General features: G+C 41.4%; 1 protein-coding gene across 2 annotated transcripts in view; it reads left to right on the top strand.

Moving 5' to 3' along the window:
- Positions 1-1,750: 1,750 nt before the first annotated feature.
- LOC135745137 (NLR family CARD domain-containing protein 3-like) overlaps positions 1,751-22,680 on the top strand; it is a 223,092-nt gene continuing 202,162 nt past the window's right edge. For both annotated transcript variants that reach the window (XM_065263505.2, XM_065263506.2), the window contains exons 1-2: positions 1,751-2,127; positions 4,047-4,128. In XM_065263505.2, the coding sequence (XP_065119577.2) occupies positions 4,070-4,128 (59 nt within the window). In that variant the 5' untranslated portion in view covers positions 1,751-2,127; positions 4,047-4,069. The remainder of the gene's footprint in view (positions 2,128-4,046; positions 4,129-22,680) is intronic.

A 22,680-nucleotide genomic window follows, 5' to 3' on the forward strand; every position in this document is an offset into this window, starting at 1 on the left:
CGAGAGGGAGTAAGGGAAATACAATGTTTTTTGTTTGTATCAATTTATTTTGCTCTAAGGGAAGGCAGAGGTTTAAAATTAGGAAGACTCATTTTTGTTTATTATTTTGGCTCTATCCTCTAAAATTTGCTTTAAGCCCTGAATACCTAAAAATACTTGTGTTTTTCTTTTTTTTATAAAACTGAGTTTATGCCTTGGGACCTAGAGCCAGAGGTCTCTCTTTCTCTTCACCAAAAACTGTTATTCCCCCAACCCCTAGACCATGGGGTAAACGTAACAGATGTTGCTAGCATTATCAGACACACAGGCCACAATTTTATTCGTAATGTCCCATTCTCCACAAATTTTCTGGAGTTCTGCTGCTAGGTTGTCATTTGTGTGCCTTTCAGTAAATGAAAAACAATCCAGTAGAGAGGATGACAGTTTACAATCATGATCAATTAATGGCAGGTCACAGCCATAAAACTAGTTGTCAGTTGTGAGACAAACAGCCGAGGTATCTCTTACTTTGGCCATCAGCTCTGCTCTGACGGAGTTGTACATTTGGGGAAACGTTGTTGCTGAAATGGTCTGTCTGCTTGGAAGAATGTAAGATAAATCAAGTGCTCTACACCCTTTATCTGTAACAATGGAAAAGGGTTGCAAATCAAGAGCAATCATTTTTACAAGCTCTTTATCCACTTTACTCTGTTTGAAAGTGTTAGTTGGTTGTATCATACTGTGCTGAATTGAATGTTGTTGGCTTCTCTGTACATTTGTCTCTGCTACAAATCTGATTATAGGTTGAACAGTTTCAGCAGTGTCAACACATCCTGGGAGTGATGCAGAGTCACCTGGATTGGATTCCCTTACTTGTGTAGACAAGGCAGTCAGGTGTGTAGTTTGTAAATGCCGTCTAAAATTTGATGTGGATCCTCTTGAAAATACATTACTGCACAGTTTGCATTTTGCTTTGCTTGGTCCTAAAGTGGGTTCAAATGTTGCTTCTCTTTCTTGAGGTCATTTCTGAAAAGTTGCTCTAGAATAGTTGATCATGGCTTATATGGCTTTCAGAAACAGATTAACTAGATTACTAACACATGGACAATGGGGTCTTGAAATTAAATAAACGAGATTAGTTTAATACCAAGTGTGCTAATCAAAATGAACATGATTAAGGTTTGCCTAAAACATTGAATGAACCAAGAAAAGCTTAAATTGTGTAAACCTGAAAGGAAAACACTGCAAACAAAAGAACTTTTGAAGCAAATAGCAAAGAAAAACTGCAAACATCATCTGTGGAATAAAAGAAAATTCACTACCACAAATCTAGACTACATTAAAGCTTTATTACCTTATTGTTTTGTGAAATCTGTGGGTTGACATAGCCTACAGTTAATCAATACAGGTGTTGCAGGAAAATATGAAAATAAACTTTAAAAAAACTTTCACTTTATATTAATGTTGTTTTTCAAAGAAGGCAACACACACACACACACACACACACAATGATTTAAACATATATATATTTATTAAAAGCAAAATTTTTCTTTAAAAAAATAATTTTAGTATGATTTGTTGTGCATGTAAATCATATTTAAGGTGTTTAAGCAAAACCAATGAGTTCAAAACCGAAGAATCGGCTTTAGGCAGAAACGGAACAGGGAACAAGCAGAAAGGGAACAGGAACCAACACATTACATTTACATTTAATGACCAACATCAGATTAAGCAAACACTGGTGTTAAATACACAGACTAATCAGGGAGAACAAGAAACACCTGGGGGAACAATCAGCACACAGACCAATGAACAAAATAACTTCTCAGGACTACAAAAATAGGATCATGACACATATCCATCATAAAAAATGTATTAAAAAATGAATTAATAATTTTTTCTAGATTTTACTTAAAATTAAATTTTGAAAAAAACTGTAAAATCTTAAGCAAGGCACGCAGATGTGACCCTCAACATAATTAATAATCATATGACTAATGAAAATATTTCTGCGCACCTATCCCATATGGGCGTACAAAAATGCTCTGCAAGGAGTGTTCACAGATTCTGCAAAGAACACAACGTGAAAAGCCGAGGCACGTTGATGATAGTGATTTCAATTTGGCAGTGCCCAGCGCAATAAATAAGGTATGTTTTTTTAGTTTCTTAGACTTTTATTTTTCAAGTTTATTATACAGGTTTGTTAATGTTATGTAAGGAAAATTTGTTATGAATGCAACACAAAATATTCAGCCTGCATATTTGTGATTACTAATAATGACTCCCTTTCGCATTTGCATTTATTGTGAATCTTCTCATTAATGAGAAGATCTGACATAACATGTAATCTCAGATGTATATGTAACACTCTTTGTAAACGCATGCACGCACACACACACACACACACACACACACACACACACACACACACACACACACACACTGGGGACACCAAAGACTTTTTTACATCTAGTAAACAGGGCCAGAATAGTTCTTATTTAATATTCATTACAACATAATGAACATCTTTACCATACTAACTTCCCTGCTTTTACTGAAAAATTTTAAGATACTAAGAATAACAATTATGTAAAATGACATACATTTGTCAAAATATTTATTCTAATCGGCAATTAAAGCTTATAAAATCCATGAAAAAATGCTATCAAGCAGATGCAGAACAAAATAAACACACATTTTCATAACAAAGTGATATAATAAGAAAATTTCACTTTCAGTGTCACTTCACAAAATTAGTTTTTACAGCTATAACATATTTTGTAATGCATAAAAAGGAATGCATGGCCAAAGAGAAGAAATGGCTAAAGCAAGCAAAATATGTGAATTAAAGGGGACAGAGAATGAAAAACCATTTTTACCTTGTCTTTGTTGAATAATGGTAGTCTACCCGCATTCACAAACATACAAAACGTGCTAGATATGCTAAACATCTCAGTCTCATAGAAATTCCTCTTTTAGAAATGTCAGCCAGAAAACGGCCCAATCTGAAAAACTGATGCTTATGACATCACAGGCATCTCACTGCCCCTCCACTTTAAAATAATTGACTACATTTTTTGAGTGGCAGCAAAGTCAGCCAATCAGTAATGAGATTGCAAGTTAAGCCAGTAGGGGAGCCAAATAGGTGCAAAACCACTTGTTTAAAATCCCCCACCCTTGCAACATTTCTTGTGGTGAATGTTTATATGCATGTTATCTCTCGCTTTAAGGAGCTGAACCATAACTTTTGTTGTAGACACGCCCATAACGGCATTGTTTCGGCTTTTTGTTCACACAGAGGGTTTTCTGTGTTTCTGACTAGGTCCTCTTTCCGGCAACGATCCCAGAAGATATACGTGATGTGTTTGTGTTCACACAGATGCTTGTCTGGCAATTTTACGGGTATTTTCTAGGACCAAAGGTCTGTGTGAATGGGGTTAATGTTTCCATTGTAATGTGGTTACATTCTGGTATTACGGTTTAGTTTATTCTTTATGTATTACCAATCCCTGTTAAAAGTTAATTTGCATTTAAATCAGAATCGGTAGTGAAAAAAAAGAGATTATTTAAGAGATTATTTAAGAAATTAATTAAAACATGCTCATCTTTCCCAACTTTGTGGCGTTTGGTACGGTTACGACCATCTGCACCCAAACAATACGTTTCTGACCTACCTCCTTGAGCAAACACAATCGATCCTGAGAGACACCGATGTTGATGGACCACCGCTAGACAATAGTTGTACAAAGTCCATGTTAAAGCATAACTGAGAAATCAAACAATAAATGTGAAGTTGATTGAAGTAGTTTTGTTTCAGATATAGATCTTTTAAGTCAGTGTTGAACTGAATTTGTATTGTTTCCTTCTTGTCAGAGTCAGGAGATTTTATAACCAGTAATTCCAGTTTGTTCACTTCATTATTTTGTTTTACAGAAGGGTGATTTGTTGAGAAAAAGCCTTTCTGCAGACATATTTTAAATCTTGTGTTACTCAGAAGAGTTGTTTGTTGTTGGTATATAAAACCGTCTAAGGTGTACTAAGTTTGTGTATGTTGTGTTTATTTACAGATAGTAACATCTGAACTTTTGTCATGAGCTCCAAAAACACAACAAGTCTCTCTGGAGAAACAGACACAAACACAATGAACAGGTGAGAGAAATTTTCAAGACATTGTTTTAGATTTAACAAAAGTGATTGATTTCTATAGCTCAGTTGTTAGTGTTGCGCTAGCAGTTCGAAGGTCATCTGTACGATCCCCAGGCAGCACATACTGATAAAATATACTTTATAGCTTGAATCTAAAGTTATTGACTTACGATTACAGCATCAGTCGAATGTGTACAGTAAATATAAATCACTGTGAAATAAACACCAGCTTCAGTTATCAGAGCAATGCTCATTTCTACATATGCATGTTTCCATATTTGAATTGTATTAGCATTACAGTTCATTTATAATAAATACAATAACAAATAGTAATCTTTAACTCTTTCCCTGCCATCATTTTTTAAAGCAACACAAAAAGAGTATTTTTTACCTTAAAATAACGTTTCCAAAAAAGTTTCAGTTGTTCATCTACTGGAAACAGATCTCTTTGCAGACCTCTATCGGCCAAAACCGCACTAAAGAAGTTTCCAACCGTCGGGTCGCAGTCCTGTAGTGGAGTGAAAACTACAAAAACTTGCTTTACAGCAGATCTACAATCCAATCAGAGCCAGTTATGCTGCAGTGTTTACGACAGTGGTAATGGACAATTCCGCTTCTAACCTGTAGGCGGAGCAAAGAGCAAAGACTCTTTAGTGTTGCTTTAAATAAAGTTGCCAGCCAGCACCAGCATTTTTTTTTTTTAATTTCACAAAAGTTTAATGCCTGCCAGGAAATGTTCTTCTTTAAATATATACAGTGTTTCCCACAGATCTGAAATTTACTTGTGGTGGTAGCTGGTGAAAAGGGCAATCATTATTATCCACCGACAAAAAATGGTCTACTATACATGTAACAAAGAACTAATAATGTGTGACACAACACAATACTTTGATTTATTAAACATTAATATTAATTTCACATTATAGTTCATTAATCTAACCACCCCAAACTTTCTTTGCCATAAACAAAGCTGACACTGTTTGTCAAAGCACCACGAAAACACTTTATGTTTTTGCACTGGTATATGAAGCAATTTGATGACCCCTTTTATCAAACTCAATATAATACAATACTATGTACTAGAGCTGCAACTATTGACTATTTTTTCAACCGATTAATCTATCGATTATTTTTTCGATTGATCGAATAGTCTTTTTTTATACATATAATTCCCCAACAAATAATAAATGTAACATCTGCCATTAACGCCAACATTTTATTTAAGCATTTTCTTAAAAAAAAAAAAACACAAACCAAAATTTTCAACATGAAAAATAAAGTGGCAGTGCCACTTTAAAAGAGGCATTATTCACCTTAAACAATAAAATAGGCATATATTAATATTTTAAACATTAGTTTATGATTAGTACATGCATTAACTCAGCATTAGTTCAGACTGAAGTAAAAATAAGTTCATTGTGATTCATGAACCCTTATATAAAATGTGGTTATATTATTACTGTTAATATTATTACTATTAGTAGTACTGCATTGTCATTTAACTTTTAACATTTAACTTCAGTTAACATTTAAAATTTAAGTTCAGTTAGTATGATCTTCTAATATTTTATAAACAGCGTTTACGCTGCTGTTACTTTAAATAAACGCATGTCAGGAATACCTTACAAGACGAGCTTCTGTAATATCTGCGCACATATTCGCAAAAAAGACTTTAATTGGGAACTTCGCACTTCCAGCTGGCTTTCAGTGCACGCGGGCACATGCCTATCAGTTCTCAATGTGATAGTAACTTATTATTTCATAACTTCTTAATATAAAAACATGTCCTGCTCTTTATTTACTGTTTCAACATACTGCCCAGAAGCGATGCAATGTCGCGTCTGTCAGGCGTCTCGCAGCTCGTATTAAACAAAGATGTAAACGCAGCTGTATTAAGCACAATATTATTGATTCTATTGTTGTATAAAAACTTACTGTAATAGTTCAAATTCTTACGCTGACGTCTCGTCATTTTGAGGTCGGAAAGCCCCAGGTTGTTTTCTTTTAAGATGATCATACACAGGTGTTGCGCTGCTGTGGTATGCCATTTCAGTTTTACACAGTATGTGTTTTATTTGGTCTTTGCTTAAAGTATTCCCACACTTTTGATCGCGTTCTGTCTGTTTGGTATAACACTTGTATCACCCGGTCGGAGCTGAAGCCGCCTTCATTTCAAAATGTAAACAGTGCAACGCATCGACGCATTTCGGGCAAATCGACGTAATTACGTAATCGGCATAATCGACTACGTCGACGCGTCGTTCCAGCCCGACTATGTACAGTATATTAATAGACAGTGCAGGTCTATAGATTATAAATGTGACTGATGTTATAATGTTAATAATTTCTATTAGATAGGCCCTTTTACTGCTTCTGCTATCTATTTCTCTTTTGCCGATTAAAAAAAGCTTAATCTACTCATTATTTCAGATTTAAAAGTCTACTTGCTGTCCCGATGACAGACTTTACATTACAGCTTTGCGTTTTTTATATCCTGAGTCAGCTAGAGCTTTGCTCGTTCAGTATTAGCAATGCTTTTTGCTACAATCTCTGTGCAAACTGTTTAGATTGTAGTAAAGATATGGTCTATTAATAGTAAGATTATAAAAAAATGGGATAAAGAAAATGAAGCGGCGCGTGGTCGTGACAAGAGCCAGTTGTTATGCGCTCGCAGCCGTTCTCCGATCGACTCAGGTTTTACACACAATATTAATCAGACTTGGGACCCGAAGTAATGAACTAGGACCGACCCGGACCGACTGACCATTTAAAATATAAACCCGGAACCGTACGGGTCCCGCGTCCTCAGTGAAGAAAGACCTCTAACGGTACATTCACACGGGGCGTAAGCATTGACGCTTCCCTTTCACTTTTAATGGGTGACGTCAAGCGTTGGCGAACTGAATTGTGGATCCGTCGACGCCACGTCAGTGCCGTTGCTCGTGGCAGAAGTTGAACATTTCTCAACTTTTCAAGCGGCAACGCATGCGTCAGCCAATCATATCGTCTTATGCAAATAACCTAGGCAGAGCCAGCCAATTACGTATATGGAAGACCGGAGCTTGTGTTGCGGCCACAGTGATTGGCTGTTGGCCACGCTTCAGACAAGCCTTCCGTTAAGCGTTAACGCTTACACCCCGTGTGAATGTACCGCAATGGCAAAACTTTGCTCAAGTTCAGAAACATGAAAGGATACAATGTGACACTGAGGTTGCTTCGCGTCGCACCCAATTCATTGAGAAACAGAGAGCACGTGAACGGACACTCAACGGCAGAGACACAACGTGCTTGCACGCAAAATGAAGCCAACTTGGATGCTATAAACACATATGCACATAAGCATATGCGACCATTTTGGTCGCAGTGTAGTTCCCTGGCTGCTCCGTATGTGCTGCAGTTGATCCAGTTTGACGCGCTGGATGATGAGTTTATGATGCGTGCATCAACTTCACGGTCACCCGGCCCCCACCTCTCTCTCTCTTGTGCGCTCTCTCTCGCGCTTTCTCTCTCTCTCTCCAAAACACGGGTCATCCAGTCGAGTTCAGAAAATAAGGAAATTCGTAAAGTGATTTTTTTTACCTGGGCGGGTCGCAATTTACCTGGGCGCACCGCCCAAGTAGAGCCTATGTATGGGAAACACTGATTATAAACATACAATATATCAAATAAAATACATTCCCTCTGCTTTCAAACAAACAAACAAAAAAGTTTCATCCTACCTTTATTTGTTCTCACCTCTCAAATATGGTTAGGTTTCTTCAAAAATACCAAATTTAAGATAATTTTTAAGATGATTGCGTTTTGTGAAAGACTTTTGATAGAGATCAGATCCAGAGAGATGGTCAAAACATACACAGAGTTTGCCCTAAGGGGATACTTCCAGGTTTTTATAAGTCGGGTAAGAGCACCACCTGGTGGAAATACGGATTGCTGGAAAAACTTGTCATTGGCTGAGACATATTTTCTCTTAATTGAAGAGAGTGAAATAGGGCTGTCAATACAAGTACTGCTATAAATTAGGATTTTATAATGTCCTCTCGTGCTAACAAATATTGTGATTCTATTTTGAAAATAGGGCCACAAATGAAAAAAATATATACATATGATTGATCTAAACACCCAGTAAAATTGCAGGTCACACAAAAGACAACAAAGGCAGTTGGTATGTTTTTTTAAGAGATAAGGGTCTTTTATAAAAACAATGATGACTATATTTTACAATCCTCATTATATATTTTACATGGGTAGAGCTGCTGCTATCAATTACTTTATCTCAATCAAGAAATCTTTTTTAATTTTTTATTTGTAATTAATAAATGAAACCTGTACTTCTTATTGGCTGTGTCAATTTACCCTTTTTTGCTTAAATGTAGTTTCTTTCACATAATTAAATGGTAAGTTGTCACATTTATAAAGCACCTTTAAACCTGCTTTAGGCACTCAAAGCGCTTTACATCAAGAAACCAGTCACCCATTCACACTCTCATTCATACACCGTCACGGTGATGGTGTCACCCCAAACAGTAATTAAGTAATTATTTGGCAGATGACTATGCTTAAAATCATAACCACACATCAATACCCAGGTTTTCACGGTCAGGGATTCGATTGGTTTGGTGCTGGTTTAGCTGGTGTTCACTAGCAAACCAGGACCAAAACCAACATATGCTGGTCTTGCTGGTATGCTGTTTTTTTTAGCAGGGAAGTCAGAACCCTCTGAGAGATGGGACAGAGGCCAGTAATTGCTTTTAAGTGGTACCAATGTTATTAAATATTTACAGTGGACATACAACAAACAGACAAAAATATGGATATGAATGGCCATTCAAATAGAAAATGCAACGGGAAAAGGTTAATCAAACAGTGCTGGCTTTGATAGTTTTTGAGTATATAATTCATATGATTTCGTAGATGAGATCAGTTAATGTGAAACAGTTCACAGTTCATACGCAACAGTCGAGAGTTCATATGAAACAGACTAGTTCAGTTCACATGGCCACGATGATAGCCTGGTAAACCACAACCATTTTTCTGCGCAAAAGAAGTAGGACTTGGTCAGAATATTCAATTTTTTGAATATTAGTTAAGTGGGTTATTTATTATGGATCGTTGAACTCATTATTGTGCTTCTAATTTCTGATTAGGAAGTGATTTGTTTGTTAAAAAATGAAAGGCTACCTTATTATAAGTATTGCTCTTAACAGCCCTCTGTGTTTTAAATTACTAGTGCAGTATCTCTGAGCATATAAGCCCTGTAAGCGTAAAAGTTTATTTTGAACGTGTCCTGTGTCCATATTGCACCAAAATGCGAAACTGCACTCCCGTTGCTCCGCAGCAACACACCCACAATGCCTGAAGTTGATAGGATGAACAGTTCTCAACATAATAAAAACGCAAACAGACAGAGATTCCTGCCTTTATTAGACAGAATATGTAGCCTGGGTGCCAGCCGAACTTAGCAACATTTAATGTCAGGAAGTTCAGTCTGGCATTGCTTCGTTGTAGCGCAACTATGCCCGAACAAGAGTTGACCGAACCAATCAAATTGTCAGGGCGGGCTTTATACCATGATGAACAGATGATCAAAAGTTACGTAACGATCCACGTCACCAAAGAGCATTTGTGTTGACTCCGTTTACCACAAAGATGGCTCTGATTGGCTGTAGGTCTATCCACTTGAGTGCAGAGGCATTTTCCTGGTTTGGTTGAAACACGCCCAATAATCAGTATCAGACTCAAATTCTGACTACAATTTTGAGTATGACAACGTCAGGCTAGAGAATATGTTCAGTCCCCTCTAAATGAAGCATCAAATATTCGGTGTTGATACTGCCAAAGCTTCAAAGCTCATTAACTGGTATTCTGACCAGCCCTAGAAATAATATTTTTGGTAATATTGTACTCATTACATTCTTAGTAAAGCGCATTAGACCAATGACGCGCGACCAGCATCCACACAGGAAAAAGCTGCGGCTAAAATAGTATGTCTGTTTCCGGGTGTATTTGAACTGTGATTTGGACGCTGTGTGCGTCAAATATAGATGCGTTTCTTAAAGAGCCGAAATCTGGGAAGTCAGCGGCTGTATAAGCATTGACTAAAGTGGTCGCAATCAGGTCCGGTAGCGCCGCACACGTATAATTCTGCGAATGAGAGCACTAAGTCAAAGCAACAGAAAGTTTCTGTCAGTCTCCCATGCTGCTGGAACCTGTTGGACTTTAAGGCGTCCATTTGCATGTTCATAATTTAGAGGAAAGGCAAAAGATACAAATATCTAAGTTCAAATATTTATTGATCAGATATGAAAAAGTTACAGCATGCCGGAGTGTCCCAAATCCTACAGCAGGATTTGACAAACTTCCCGCTCAGAACAAAAACATGAGTATATATCGCCGTTCTTTCTTCAGAATCCTCCTCCCACAAAGGCCGTTCCCCTCGTCCATCTGACTCCATCACCACACCCAATTTTAGCCTGTAGGCAAAGATGGACACACATAGACAAAGAAAAACAAACTGTTCTCCTCTCATCCCTGGGAGCCCTGCCGTTCCTACCTAGTACTCCTCCACTTTGAATAGCATGTTATAATGCTTTCTTAAAAACAAATCATTAACAAAACATTCATTTATAAAAAACATAAGCTGTAAGATGAAAGTGATTATTATGTAAAACATATTTCAATATCATGACATAATTTCATTATTTGTAAAATTGGTTATATGAATAAGGCACACATTAACTTCTTTAGATAGATAAACACATATTAAATCTTTTACTGCAATACTACTTCTAAGGAAACACTTTAATCATTATTAAAAACCATCTGTTAGGAAAGAAAACACACACACACACACAGGAGATTCTGTTCTTCAAGGTTGAGCTGCCCTGCCCCCATTAAGTTATTCTATATGCAACCTTCATTTCATTGGTTAATACAAATTTATCAAAGACAACATCTTATATTTATTACATCAATTATTCAATGATTAATACTGATTAAGTAAGAAATACATTGCATATTTTATCCTGTGAACATTAAGGCATTAGTTAATGACATAGTCGCCTGTTTGCTTTCCCCCTCAGGCCTCTCTCTTATCTTGATCAATGCCAGGCGTAAATTCCTAAATTCCTCCTTGCAGCACACACACAAAAACTGGTAACTCTCCACTCTCAAACATAAACACCTCATTTCTACATAATAGCTCAGTGCATATATGAAACACACAATGTTTATAGAATAAAATGATTAATTAAAGAAATATAACATGGAACAAAATCAATTTCCACAGTCCTTATTTGGACATCTTTGTAACTTTAACACTTTTAGCAATCAGCATGAAATGTAGGCAGTAAATATGTAAAACATAATTATTCAACAACACAACAGTACTCCATTGTTCATGAATTGGTTAAATGCATTCATTAGTTAAACATACTAATTTTCACTTTCTCTAAATATAACATAGTTATAAAGCAAACAACTTGTTTATTGAAACCATCTGTTCTGCGTGTTTTCTCTTCAGGGCTTTGTTATCAGCGTTTGCTGGTCTCTCCCCCAACCGAAACCACAGCCTCTCAACTTTACACACAGACATTTACTCACCTATCTCAGCACAGAAAACCTAATGGCACATATGAATTATAACATAACATACTGATTAATAAAACAACATAAAAATCCCACAATTCCCTCTCTTGACCTCTGAAAGAGGTCACACATTTTCTTCCTCCTCCTCATCCAGGTTCTGTAGGCCTAATAGCGGCATGCTGTATTTGGGTGGATTTTCTTTTTTCTCTATTGCAGACACTATCAGTCTGTTACACAGGGATCTCCATTGTTTATGCCAAATATTATGGTGACTATAATTGCAGTTATAACTCCTACGGCCCACAGAACCTTCCAATTTGCATATAGCTTCATCTCTGTGGAAAAAATACACTTATGCCTATTGGCTAATACTCAAATAACAATCGTAAATTCAAAAAGGAAAAGAAAAATGAAATATGAAATTAATACTGTAGAATTGTATAAGAAACTTAAGAAATTCAAAGATCAAAATTCAAAGGTCAATACGGAATGTAGTTACCCAGGTTATAATGAATATATGGTAATTGTGATATTCAGGTCTCTAAACACTTCTGTCAGGATTTCCAGCACTTTGTGGAAATCCAATTTATCCAGGCCACACCCCAGCCGGGGAGTGGATACACTTGTTATGTTTTCTTTCTCACACCACTCTCTCATACATCTGAGGCTGTAGGTAAAATTCTCATATGTTGGTAAATCAGTACAATTTTGTTTTGTTATTAAATGAAAAATCAATCTGCCGTCGTCCTCATGGGTAACTGCACATTCACCTGTGTGTTTGTTTTGACTTACAACCTTTTGTGTACCGTACTTTGCTTTGAACTGTACGGCTATACCTGCTCCGTAGGCACAATCTGTGCTCACACAGTGTGCTAGGGGTTCTGTTACTGGGCTGGAAAAAATGTCACCTCTTTTATGCACAATTATACAGTGTTTGTTGACTTTGTTGTTGGTGTTGTGTGAGTGTTACCACTGATGTTTCACTTCCTGTTTGTTCTCTCTGTATTCCAGCTGATTCACTTTCACTTTCAACACTCTCCCTCTCTTGGACCTGAGTCCTCAGGTCCACACCTATGTCTGTTAGAAACCCAACCATCATTTTTAACATCTGGGTCGTTCTCACAATGTCGTTTTTTTTGGTAGCCTGGCAAGAAAAATGTTTAATCATAGCAGTTAGTCTGTAGAAATAAACATCATTAGTTAGTGGCATGATAGGGTCCTTCACCAGGGCATTCCTCGGACCTGGAAACTGACGACCTGTAAGCAATTCAAAGGCTGTGAAACCAGAAATCCTGTTAACAGAATAACGAATAGACATTAATGCAATTGATAATGCCTCAAGCCATGTTATTTTTGTCTGTGCACATAGTTTGTCAAGTCAAGTTTTAATGTCAAAGTCAGGTTCATTATTGCTCTAACATTGGGGTGATAAGCAGCCCCGAAACTATATGTCAATTCCAGTACGTGTTTGTCAATTTTGTCAGATCTAACTTTGTCTTTGGAAACCATGGTTGGGGATATAAGTGGTTTATTAGGCAGTTGACAACAGCCACTTCATTAGGTACCTTCACAGCCTGTAGTATGTGTCAGGCTTTGCTAGCATTTACTATAGGCCGGCCTTTCCTGGTTTCAAACCCACCTATCTGCCATATGGCAGTTCCATATATACTGCACCAATCACATATGCAGATTCACTATAAACAATCACCCTCTCTTCACCAGTGTAGTGCAAGGCTTTGATAACAGCTGTCATTTCAGCTCTCTGTGCTGACCGTTTACCTTTCAATCTACCACTCAGTCGTGTTACAAAATCACCCACAACTTACTCAACCACAGCAAAGCCTGCCTTCAATGTGTCATCTGCTGCTCTGAAACAACAACCATCTGTAAACATTGTGATTAACGGTGGGGTAGTTGTCAGTGGTACCGCGAACAAACCATCTCTCAATTTATTTGCTTTTTCAGTCAATGGTATAACAATTATAATTAATTACAATAATAATAATTTGTATATCAGTCAATGGTATACAATCCTTTGGCTCACCCTCAGTGATTAGATCTGCCATGTGAACACATTCATGCACATATATGATGTCTGGGCTGGCAATTTCCTTAAATACAAAGTTTGTTACAATAATCAGTTATTTTCTATTCTAACAGCTTTTCTTGTTTACCTTTTATAGTGTTCTATGGTGTTCTTTTTTCATTTTCAATTTATTTCTTATATCTATTTTAATTTCCTTTCTGCCATAGCTGTTCTATGCCATATATATTTGCTTTTTAGCCTAATACCATCAGTGGAATTCTGACTTCCTCTGTAGATACCAAATTCAATTATGCATTTCTTCCTGTCAGATTAATAGGAGTCTGATTTGATTTCAGAACAGGTAGTCACACCTAACAACAAAGTTCTTGATCAGCCTTTAAATTTGTCTAGCTGATTTTCTCATAAAGATTGTCTGTGTCCCTATAGTAACAAGGTCTTTACTAAACATTGAACGGCTGTTTACTCTTTCCCCTTTTTCACTCAAAGGCTCGTATGAAGATGAAAAAGTTCAGTGTCCAGTGAAATATTGTCCAGTTTCTCTTGCCTCCAAGAACATTATTATCTTTGTGAGTCTTTCTGGATTCCACTCAGTCTTTTTGGTGTTTCATCCTTGTAAATGTCTCTGACCATATGCAGTGCCCCCTTCACTGCTTGAGTTCAATTATAGTCCCATTCAAATAGAATGTGCTTTCAGTCCAGTTTATGAGTTACTCCTCTCTTTGCAACTCCAGCACTTTGATGTCACACACAGTTTTCCATTGTCTGTTTCTTGCCAGCTTTTTAGTCACTTTCTTGAATGTCAAAGGATGAGAGCTTTCAGCCTTTCAAGGTTTAACTTAACCCATTGCAAAATATTGCCTTTCAATTTAAAATAAAATTTATCTTGTGACCACCTTCCATCATCAGATGAAGACTCCTCTTCATTTTGTTAAATCTTTTTGTCCTTTATACAATTTATCTGTGTCATTCACCTTTTAACAATTTTCTGTCCTTTTTCAATTGTTCATCTTCATTTCCACATTTAATAACTTGGTCTCTACTCTTTTCTGTAATTTGTTGTTTTTCTTTCAAAGCTTCGCCTCTGTCTTTCTGCTAGATTTTGCTTAATCCCATTTATGGTTTTAACAGACTCAATATATCACAGACACACTACATTTTCACACAAATAAAATCTACATCTACATTCAATTCACCGCTATTGATTTGAAAAACGTCTCGGTTACGGATGTAACCCTCGTTCCCTGAAGGAGGGAACGGAGACGTCACGTCGTGACCGACGAATTGGGAACTCGCTTAGAGAGACCAATCTGCTTCGTATACTACTAAAACGCCAATGAACTTGGCATTGAGATATTTGCATAATGCTGGCGCCGCCCCGCCAGGTGCCTTTATAAGCAGCAGGTGCAAATAGGGAAAATAGCTTCTTTTCGCTGAGAAAGCCGGAAGTGTGACCGGCCTTAACAGCAGGTGGCAGCACCTGTGGCGACGGGACGTGACGTCTCCGTTCCCTCCTTCAGGGAACGAGGGTTACATCCGTAACCGAGACGTTCCCTTTCAGTCGGTCACTACGACGTCACGTCGTGACCGACGAATTGGGAATCCCTATCAAAACGCCACTAGGGGCTGACCTCTTCCAGTGTCTGCGTAAAGCCCTCCGGTTCCACTTAAGGAGGAGGAGAATTAGGTTTTAAGGCAGAAGGCCGGGCACTAGATGTTCCTTTAACCCCACAGAAGTGCCAGCAACTGGGAAGCGCCCTACCTGAGCGGGATAGGAACGCTGCGGAAGCCACCACCCGTCTTAAGGGTTAATGGTGGGCGAAAGTCAACCGTAGTTGAGGTAAAAATGACAGCCGTGGCTGTGTAAGCAAAGCAGTGCTCTGCTAAGGGAAACGTGGGCTAGTAGGATTAACCCCACGGAAAAATACTCACAAAGGAACCCGGTGGGACACAATGTGGAGCCCGAGCCAACACGTAGGTTCGCGAGGATGCAGCTAGTGAAGGCTGACAGCCAATGCTCCGCAACAAAGGCTGCCAAGGCAGCGGAGGAAGAACAATTCAAACCATTACGCATTTTTGTTCTGAAGGCCTTCCATACTGACACAGTTATGAAGCATCAGATGGAGGCTGCAAGCCGACCTGTGAGACTGTTCTCCGTGCTCCCCCTGGTGAGGAAAGAACACGAGAGGATACAGGCTCAATACGAACACTGTAAAATCTAATGAACGTATTAGGTGTCGCCCAACCAGCAGCTCTACAGATGTCTGTTAGCGAGGAACCACGAGCTAGAGCCCAAGATGAGGCAACGCTCCGTGTGGAGTGCGCTCTCAAATTAAAGGGGCAAGGAATACCCTGAAGATTATAAGCCAGGGCGATAGTATCAATTATCCAATGAGACATCCTCTGCTTAGTGACAGCTTTCCCTTTCTGCTGGCCACCATAACAAACAAAGAGCTGGTCTGAGGTCCTGAGGCTTTGCGTGCGAACCACGTAGAGTCGCAGTGCGCGTACGGGGCACAACAAAGCCATGGTTGGGTCTGCGTCCTCCGGGGGGCAGCGCTTGCAAGCTCACCACCTTATCTCTGAAGGGAGTGGTGGGAACTTTGGGCACGTAGCCTGGTCTGGGTCTCAGTGAGACAGCAGGACCAAGCTAAAAGCACGAATCGTCAACAGAGAATGCATGTAAATCCCCTACTCTTCTTCATGGAGGCCAATGCTATCAGGGTCAGAGTTTTCATTGATAAAAACCTCAGACTCGTAGACTGCAAAGGCTCAAAAGGGAGACCTGAAGGCTTCAGCACCATGGACAGGTCTCAGGAGGAAAGAGGGAGGGCGCGAGGGGTTTAGCCTGCGAGCGCCTCTTAAATGTAATAATTAAATCGTGCTGGCCAACTGATCTGCCGTTGATAAGAGAGTGATGAGCAGAAATAGCGGCGATATCAACTTTAATGGCGGAGGGACAGCCTACCATCTAACCTATGTTAAAGATATAAAAGCACAATGTTAATGGGCATTCTCTGGGGTCCTCGCGTTGCGAAGAGCACCGGGTGACGAGAAAGGTTTCTTTAAGCGCGTAAGCCCGTCTTGTGGACGGTGCTCGAACCGCGTCGATGGTGTTAGATACCGTTTGCGATAAATCACCTAAACCTTGCGCGCGCTCAACGACCATACATGGAAATCCCACAGGTCGGGGCGCGGGTGCCATAATGTGCCCCTTCCTTGAGAAAGAAAGTCTTTCCTCAGGGGAAATCGTCAGGGAGGGGCTGTCGCGAGGAGCATTAACTCTGAAACCCAATCCAGTACGGGGCGACTAATAAAAGGCTCTCCTCGTCCTGCCTGACTTTGCACAGTGTCTGCGCAATAAAGCTCACTGGAAGGAATGCGTATTTACGCACCCCCCGCGGCCAGCTGTGTGCCAACGCATCCACGCCGAGGCTGCCCTCGGTTAGTGAATAAAATAGGCGACAGTGGGTATCGTCCGGCGACGCAAACAGATCTATCTACGCACAACCGAACTTCTTCCAAATTAGCTGGACCGTCTGGAGGTGGAGTCGCCATTCGCCGGGGGCGCAGCTCGGGAAGCGCGTCCGCTGTATTGAGCGAACCCGGGATGTAAATGGCACGAAGGGACCTCAGATGCTTCTGACTCCAAAGGAGGAGATGACGAGCGAGATGCGACAGGTGACGAGAGCGCAAAACCGCCTTAACGGTAAATAACGCAACAGTCGCAATGTTATTGGTGTCGGCTAATACATCCTTCCCTCGCATCTCCATAGCGGAGCGTACAAGTCCCAGATATACAGCGCACCGCTCGCGGCAGTTGGGGTGCTATGCACACCCCTGAGACTGCAAGCCCGTCATACGTGGCTGATCATCCCGTGCTGAGGGCATTGCAATATACAGAATGCCCGGAGACCCCTCAGGGGCATATCTTCTATCGGAAATGCCGGGTCTACCACAGGGAAAAATTTAAATGACACGCAGGTGCAATGTTTACACGGTGTATGTCGGTGTGCCACGCTCTCCTCGAGACTCGATCGTAAGCCAATGCTGAAGCGGTCTCATATGAAGCAGCTCGGGCGGCGTCACAGCCGCAGCATGCTATCATATGTCCAGGAGCTTCTGAAATTGTTTCAGAGGGACCGCGTACTTCCCTCGAATTAAACCGAGGCAAGTCAGAACTGACTGGTTGCGCGCTCTTGTTAAACACGCCAATTAGTCGATCGAGTCTTATTTCCATACTGAGAAAAAGGATCCTCTGCACGGGGCAAAGTTGCTCTTTCCCAGACGACCTGAAGACTTAAACGAGCGAGATGCCGAAGCATTAACTCTCTGTGTTCGCGCACGTCTGCCAAGAACGGGCTATTATAAGTCGACGTAGAAAAAAGCAGAATGCGAACAACGCTCTCTCTCTGACATCTTAATGCCGTGACTACACATGGAGACACGGAGAGAGAGAGAGACAGCTCGAATGGTGTACTTAGTATTAATATGCCCACCCCACGACGCAGAGCGAAAAAACGGTCTAAAGCGAGGGGAGATGGACACATAAGTACATGTCTTACAGGTCTAAGGCTGCAAACCGATCTGAATATTGAAATACGAGCCTCGGCGTTATCATCCAAAAAGAACACCTTCGTAGAGCCGGTGCGTAAATCAAATCGATCGTAACCCGCCGCGTATTTTGGGTACTATGAGATAAAGGCTGGAAAAACCCTATCATCATCATCATCTCGGTAAGAGGGACCGGCTCGAACATCCTTCGCCAACAGGATATCGATTTTTGCACGCAGTACATGTGCATCGGACGCTTTCACTACAGTGAAACGAAAGCCCGAATTTTGGGGGTGTGCCGGATTCGTAACCGAGGCGGATCGTGCGTAAAACCCAACGAAACGGGCTGGGAACTGAAGCCAAGCACCCAGGCACCGTACGAGGAGAAATAACGACACTACCGAAGTACCCGCGGTGGGGCAGCGAAGCGAGACAGGTGGGACTGCCGGTGCGTCTGCTGTGACAGCATAAACATCTACAGTATGTGTGTGTGACACTGACCTGAGCCCGCTGAGGGTAACGGTCATCTGGTCTCCTCTACGGAGAGCGCAGACTCCGATGAGGGTGCTGGTGGTCCGGTCTCCTCAGCGGAGAGCTCGGACTCCTCAGGTCACCCGCTGGCGATAGAGGAGAGGTAGGGGAGCTGGTGTGTACCCGCTCACGGCTCTCTCGATCCTCCGGAGACCTAGAGAGGGAAGAGGAATGCACTCTTATGTGTGGTTAAGTGGGTACCGGCGAAACAGCCGGTGGAACATATGTAAACCAAGGATTTTCCACCCGACCCTCTATCGGGGGAAGGAGCTCCATCTCCTGAAGAGTGATCCTCTGCCAATCCGGGTCGCCCTTCACTGGCCACTTAAACTCCCGAATTTCACGGGAAGCGGCTAAGCGGGCGGGGCGAGCTGCTGACGACCGGTTCCCCTGCGCTGCCGAGATGGGGTCCGAGGAGGGGAACGGAGGTGGTCGCCGCAGGACGCCGACGGCGAGAGGCAGACTGAGGAGCCGGCGTGGTGGACCAAGGGCAGCTCTCTTCCGCCGGGGCATGACCTAGGAGATCGCCTCAGTCTGCGCAGCGGAGCTGTACGACTCCCCTGGCTCGCCGAAGAGGCCGGTCTGTGAGACAGGAGCATTCAAGTTGTTCTCGTCTGCGTCCGTCATGTCAGCCAGACACAGCCAAAGGTGGCGATCTTGAACCACTGTGGTGGACATCGCACGACTGAAGGTCGCGGGCTCCCTCGTAAATCCTTGTGAGCCTGCAGCAACGTTATTGCGTGCAGGGCCGAAGCCGCCTCTCCGGCATGCCTGATGGGCAGCGTCCGTGACCGGACGACTGTCTACAAACACGGGAGGGAAGGGTTGGGTGGTCCCTCCAGGAACGCATCCCGCTCCATTGAAGGGGTCCCCGCCCTTAGCGGCTCCGTTGGTGAGGGAGGTGAGGGGTGAAGCTGAACGGCCGGACGGCCGCAAATCACGTCAGCTCTTCGTGCCGTCGGGAAAGAAAGGCACAGGAGGAGAGGACCGAGAGGCCCGAGCAGCTCCGAAGTACCAATCATGTGGGCGGGACGGTTCGGGCGGAGAGGGGTTAACCTTTCCAACTCTACCGTCTCCGCCGCTCGCGGGCACGGCCGCCATCTCCGGAACGACTCTGCCTCGGAGGAAAAATGGACACCCCTCTGATGCTGCAGAAGTGACGGGACCAGAAGGAGGTCCAATGGATTCGGCAGACATCGTAGAACACGACTCTGCAGTCTCCACCGGAGCCTCAACCGGCTGAGGATGAGAAGGCCGGTAGGTGGAGGACGCATCCTCCGTCCTACTCAGCGTAGTGACGCGAAGGGCGCCCTGCGAGCGCTTGACAGCCGCACCATGGCGGCGTCAGCACTGCAAAGGCGCGGACAGCGTTCCCGTAGAAACGACAGTCGTCTCCGCAATCCAAGAGGGTTATGCTCTCACAGAGAGAACAGAAACTCTCCACGAACGCAGCCCCGGAGAGCTCGATGCCTGAGCACGAAGACAGCGCTCGTGACCGTCACTGGAACCCTTATACTTCTCGCATCCAAGATCGCACGGCGAAAAGCTATCCTGAAAAGGACGCTGATCTCCGCATATACGAGAGAGTGGCTGCCTTTAACAAGGCACAAAGCTCTCTCGTATCACTCTTTTAGGGAAATTCACTCAGATGCTTAGTTGATGAGCGCACAGGAAGGCAACGCACACACTAAACTCAAAACAATAAACAGATGTAGAGCCGTGGAATAAGCGAAGCGTCCGCTGTGATACTGCTAGTTCAACCAACTTCAGCAATCAAATCCCAACAGAGTAAAGTAGCTTCTCAGTAGCAGATAAAGCCGGCTTTCGAAGCGAAAAAGCTATTTTCCCTATTTGCACCTGCTGCTTATAAAGGCACCTGGCGGGGCGGCGCCAGCATTATGCAAATATCTCAATGCCAAGTTCATTGGCGTTTTAGTAGTATACGAAGCAGATTGGTCTCTCTAAGCGAGTTCCCAATTCGTCGGTCACGACGTGACGTCGTAGTGACCGACTGAAAGGGAACAGGCTGTTTCATTGGGGCTTTGGCTTTCTCATAAGGAGTAGGTGTGTGCAAGGAGGGGTAGATCGATTTCACTGGGGGTGGAGCTGGAGGAGGAGCCGTAGGTGTCATACTTGAGTCTGGCTGACTGTTTCCTTGTTTAACTTCCTTTTGCTTTGCAGCTGCACAACTGCTAACTTCCCCTTTTTCTATTTGATTTAATAGCCTGCATGACAGCAGCAACCAGAGCTAATCTCGTCTGAATTCTCAACTCTTTCTCTAAGCTTGTCACATTTGGTCCTTTACCAAACCACTTTTTCCTTCTGCTTTTACAATCTTAATTTTGTTTACCAGTCTATGTTCCATGGCAAAAATAATAGGCGTGAGAGGAACTCTCTTTTTCTCCTCTGCCTCCCAACAGTTTTCTTCTCTCAACGTGTTCCACGCTAATGCAACCTCTTTTTGTCTTTTCTCTATATACAAAATCATTTCGATCTGTTCGGACCATCCTAAGCCTCACAATCTTTTGCAAGTACACATACACTGGTGGACACTCATACTCATCACATTCTTTCTGGAATTTAGCCATTTTCACACAATTTACAAGCATTCAGAATTTCAAAAAAAGCACAAAACGTCACTCTTATCTAGCAAAAGAATATATACACCAGTAGTTTTCAGGGGTTTCACCCGCGCGACTACTGACCCGTCTTTTTAGCGAAAGTTGAAAGCGATTAAATAATATCCGGATTAAAATTAGAATTTACGGAATTTGCATCCGAGGGACTTTAACCCGCTCGGTACTTTATAATGTCTAATACATTAATGGACTCCAACCACAATTTACCTTTATGGGGTTTTCACCCAAGGGACCATTCAACCCTGCTGGTACTTTATAATGTCTAATACATTAATGGACTCCAACCACAATTTACCTTTATGGGGTTTTCACCCAAGGGACCATTCAACCCTGCTGGTACTTTATAATGTCTAATACATTAATGGACTCCAACCACAATTTACCTTTACGGGACTCAAACCCGAGGGACCATTCAACCCGTCTCTCTCTTTCTATTAACCTTATATATATATATATATTTTAAGTTTTTCAATCTGATCTTTTATTCAATTATTACTTTCAGTTTGGATCTCCTTATCAACACAATTAATTTGGTATATGTCCAATAGCAGAATTTGATAAAACAGGTTTCTGCTTACCTTTGTTTTAGAAGACCGGTCTTTTGTGTTGAAATGGAGCCCTCCCTTACTCGATCTTAGGCAATTTAAAACTTCTCTTAATCTCCTTTTCCCTCCAACAACGTCGGGAGTCACCAATTGTTGGACTTTAAGGCGTCCATTTGCATGTTCATAATTTAGAGGAAAGGCAAAAGATACAAATATCTAAGTTCAAATATTTATTGATCAGATATGAAAAAGTTACAGCATGCCGGAGTGTCCCAAATCCTACAGCAGGATTTGACAAACTTCCCGCTCAGAACAAAAACATGAGTATATATCGCCGTTCTTTCTTCAGAATCCTCCTCCCACAAAGGCCGTTCCCCTCGTCCATCTGACTCCATCACCACACCCAATTTTAGCCTGTAGGCAAAGATGGACACACATAGACAAAGAAAAACAAACTGTTCTCCTCTCATCCCTGGGAGCCCTGCCGTTCCTACCTAGTACTCCTCCACTTTGAATAGCATGTTATAATGCTTTCTTAAAAACAAATCATTAACAAAACATTCATTTATAAAAAACATAAGCTGTAAGATGAAAGTGATTATTATGTAAAACATATTTCAATATCATGACATAATTTCATTATTTGTAAAATTGGTTA

This window comes from Paramisgurnus dabryanus, chromosome 10 (assembly GCF_030506205.2).
Source record: "Paramisgurnus dabryanus chromosome 10, PD_genome_1.1, whole genome shotgun sequence".
Classification (NCBI taxonomy): domain Eukaryota; kingdom Metazoa; phylum Chordata; class Actinopteri; order Cypriniformes; family Cobitidae; genus Paramisgurnus; species Paramisgurnus dabryanus.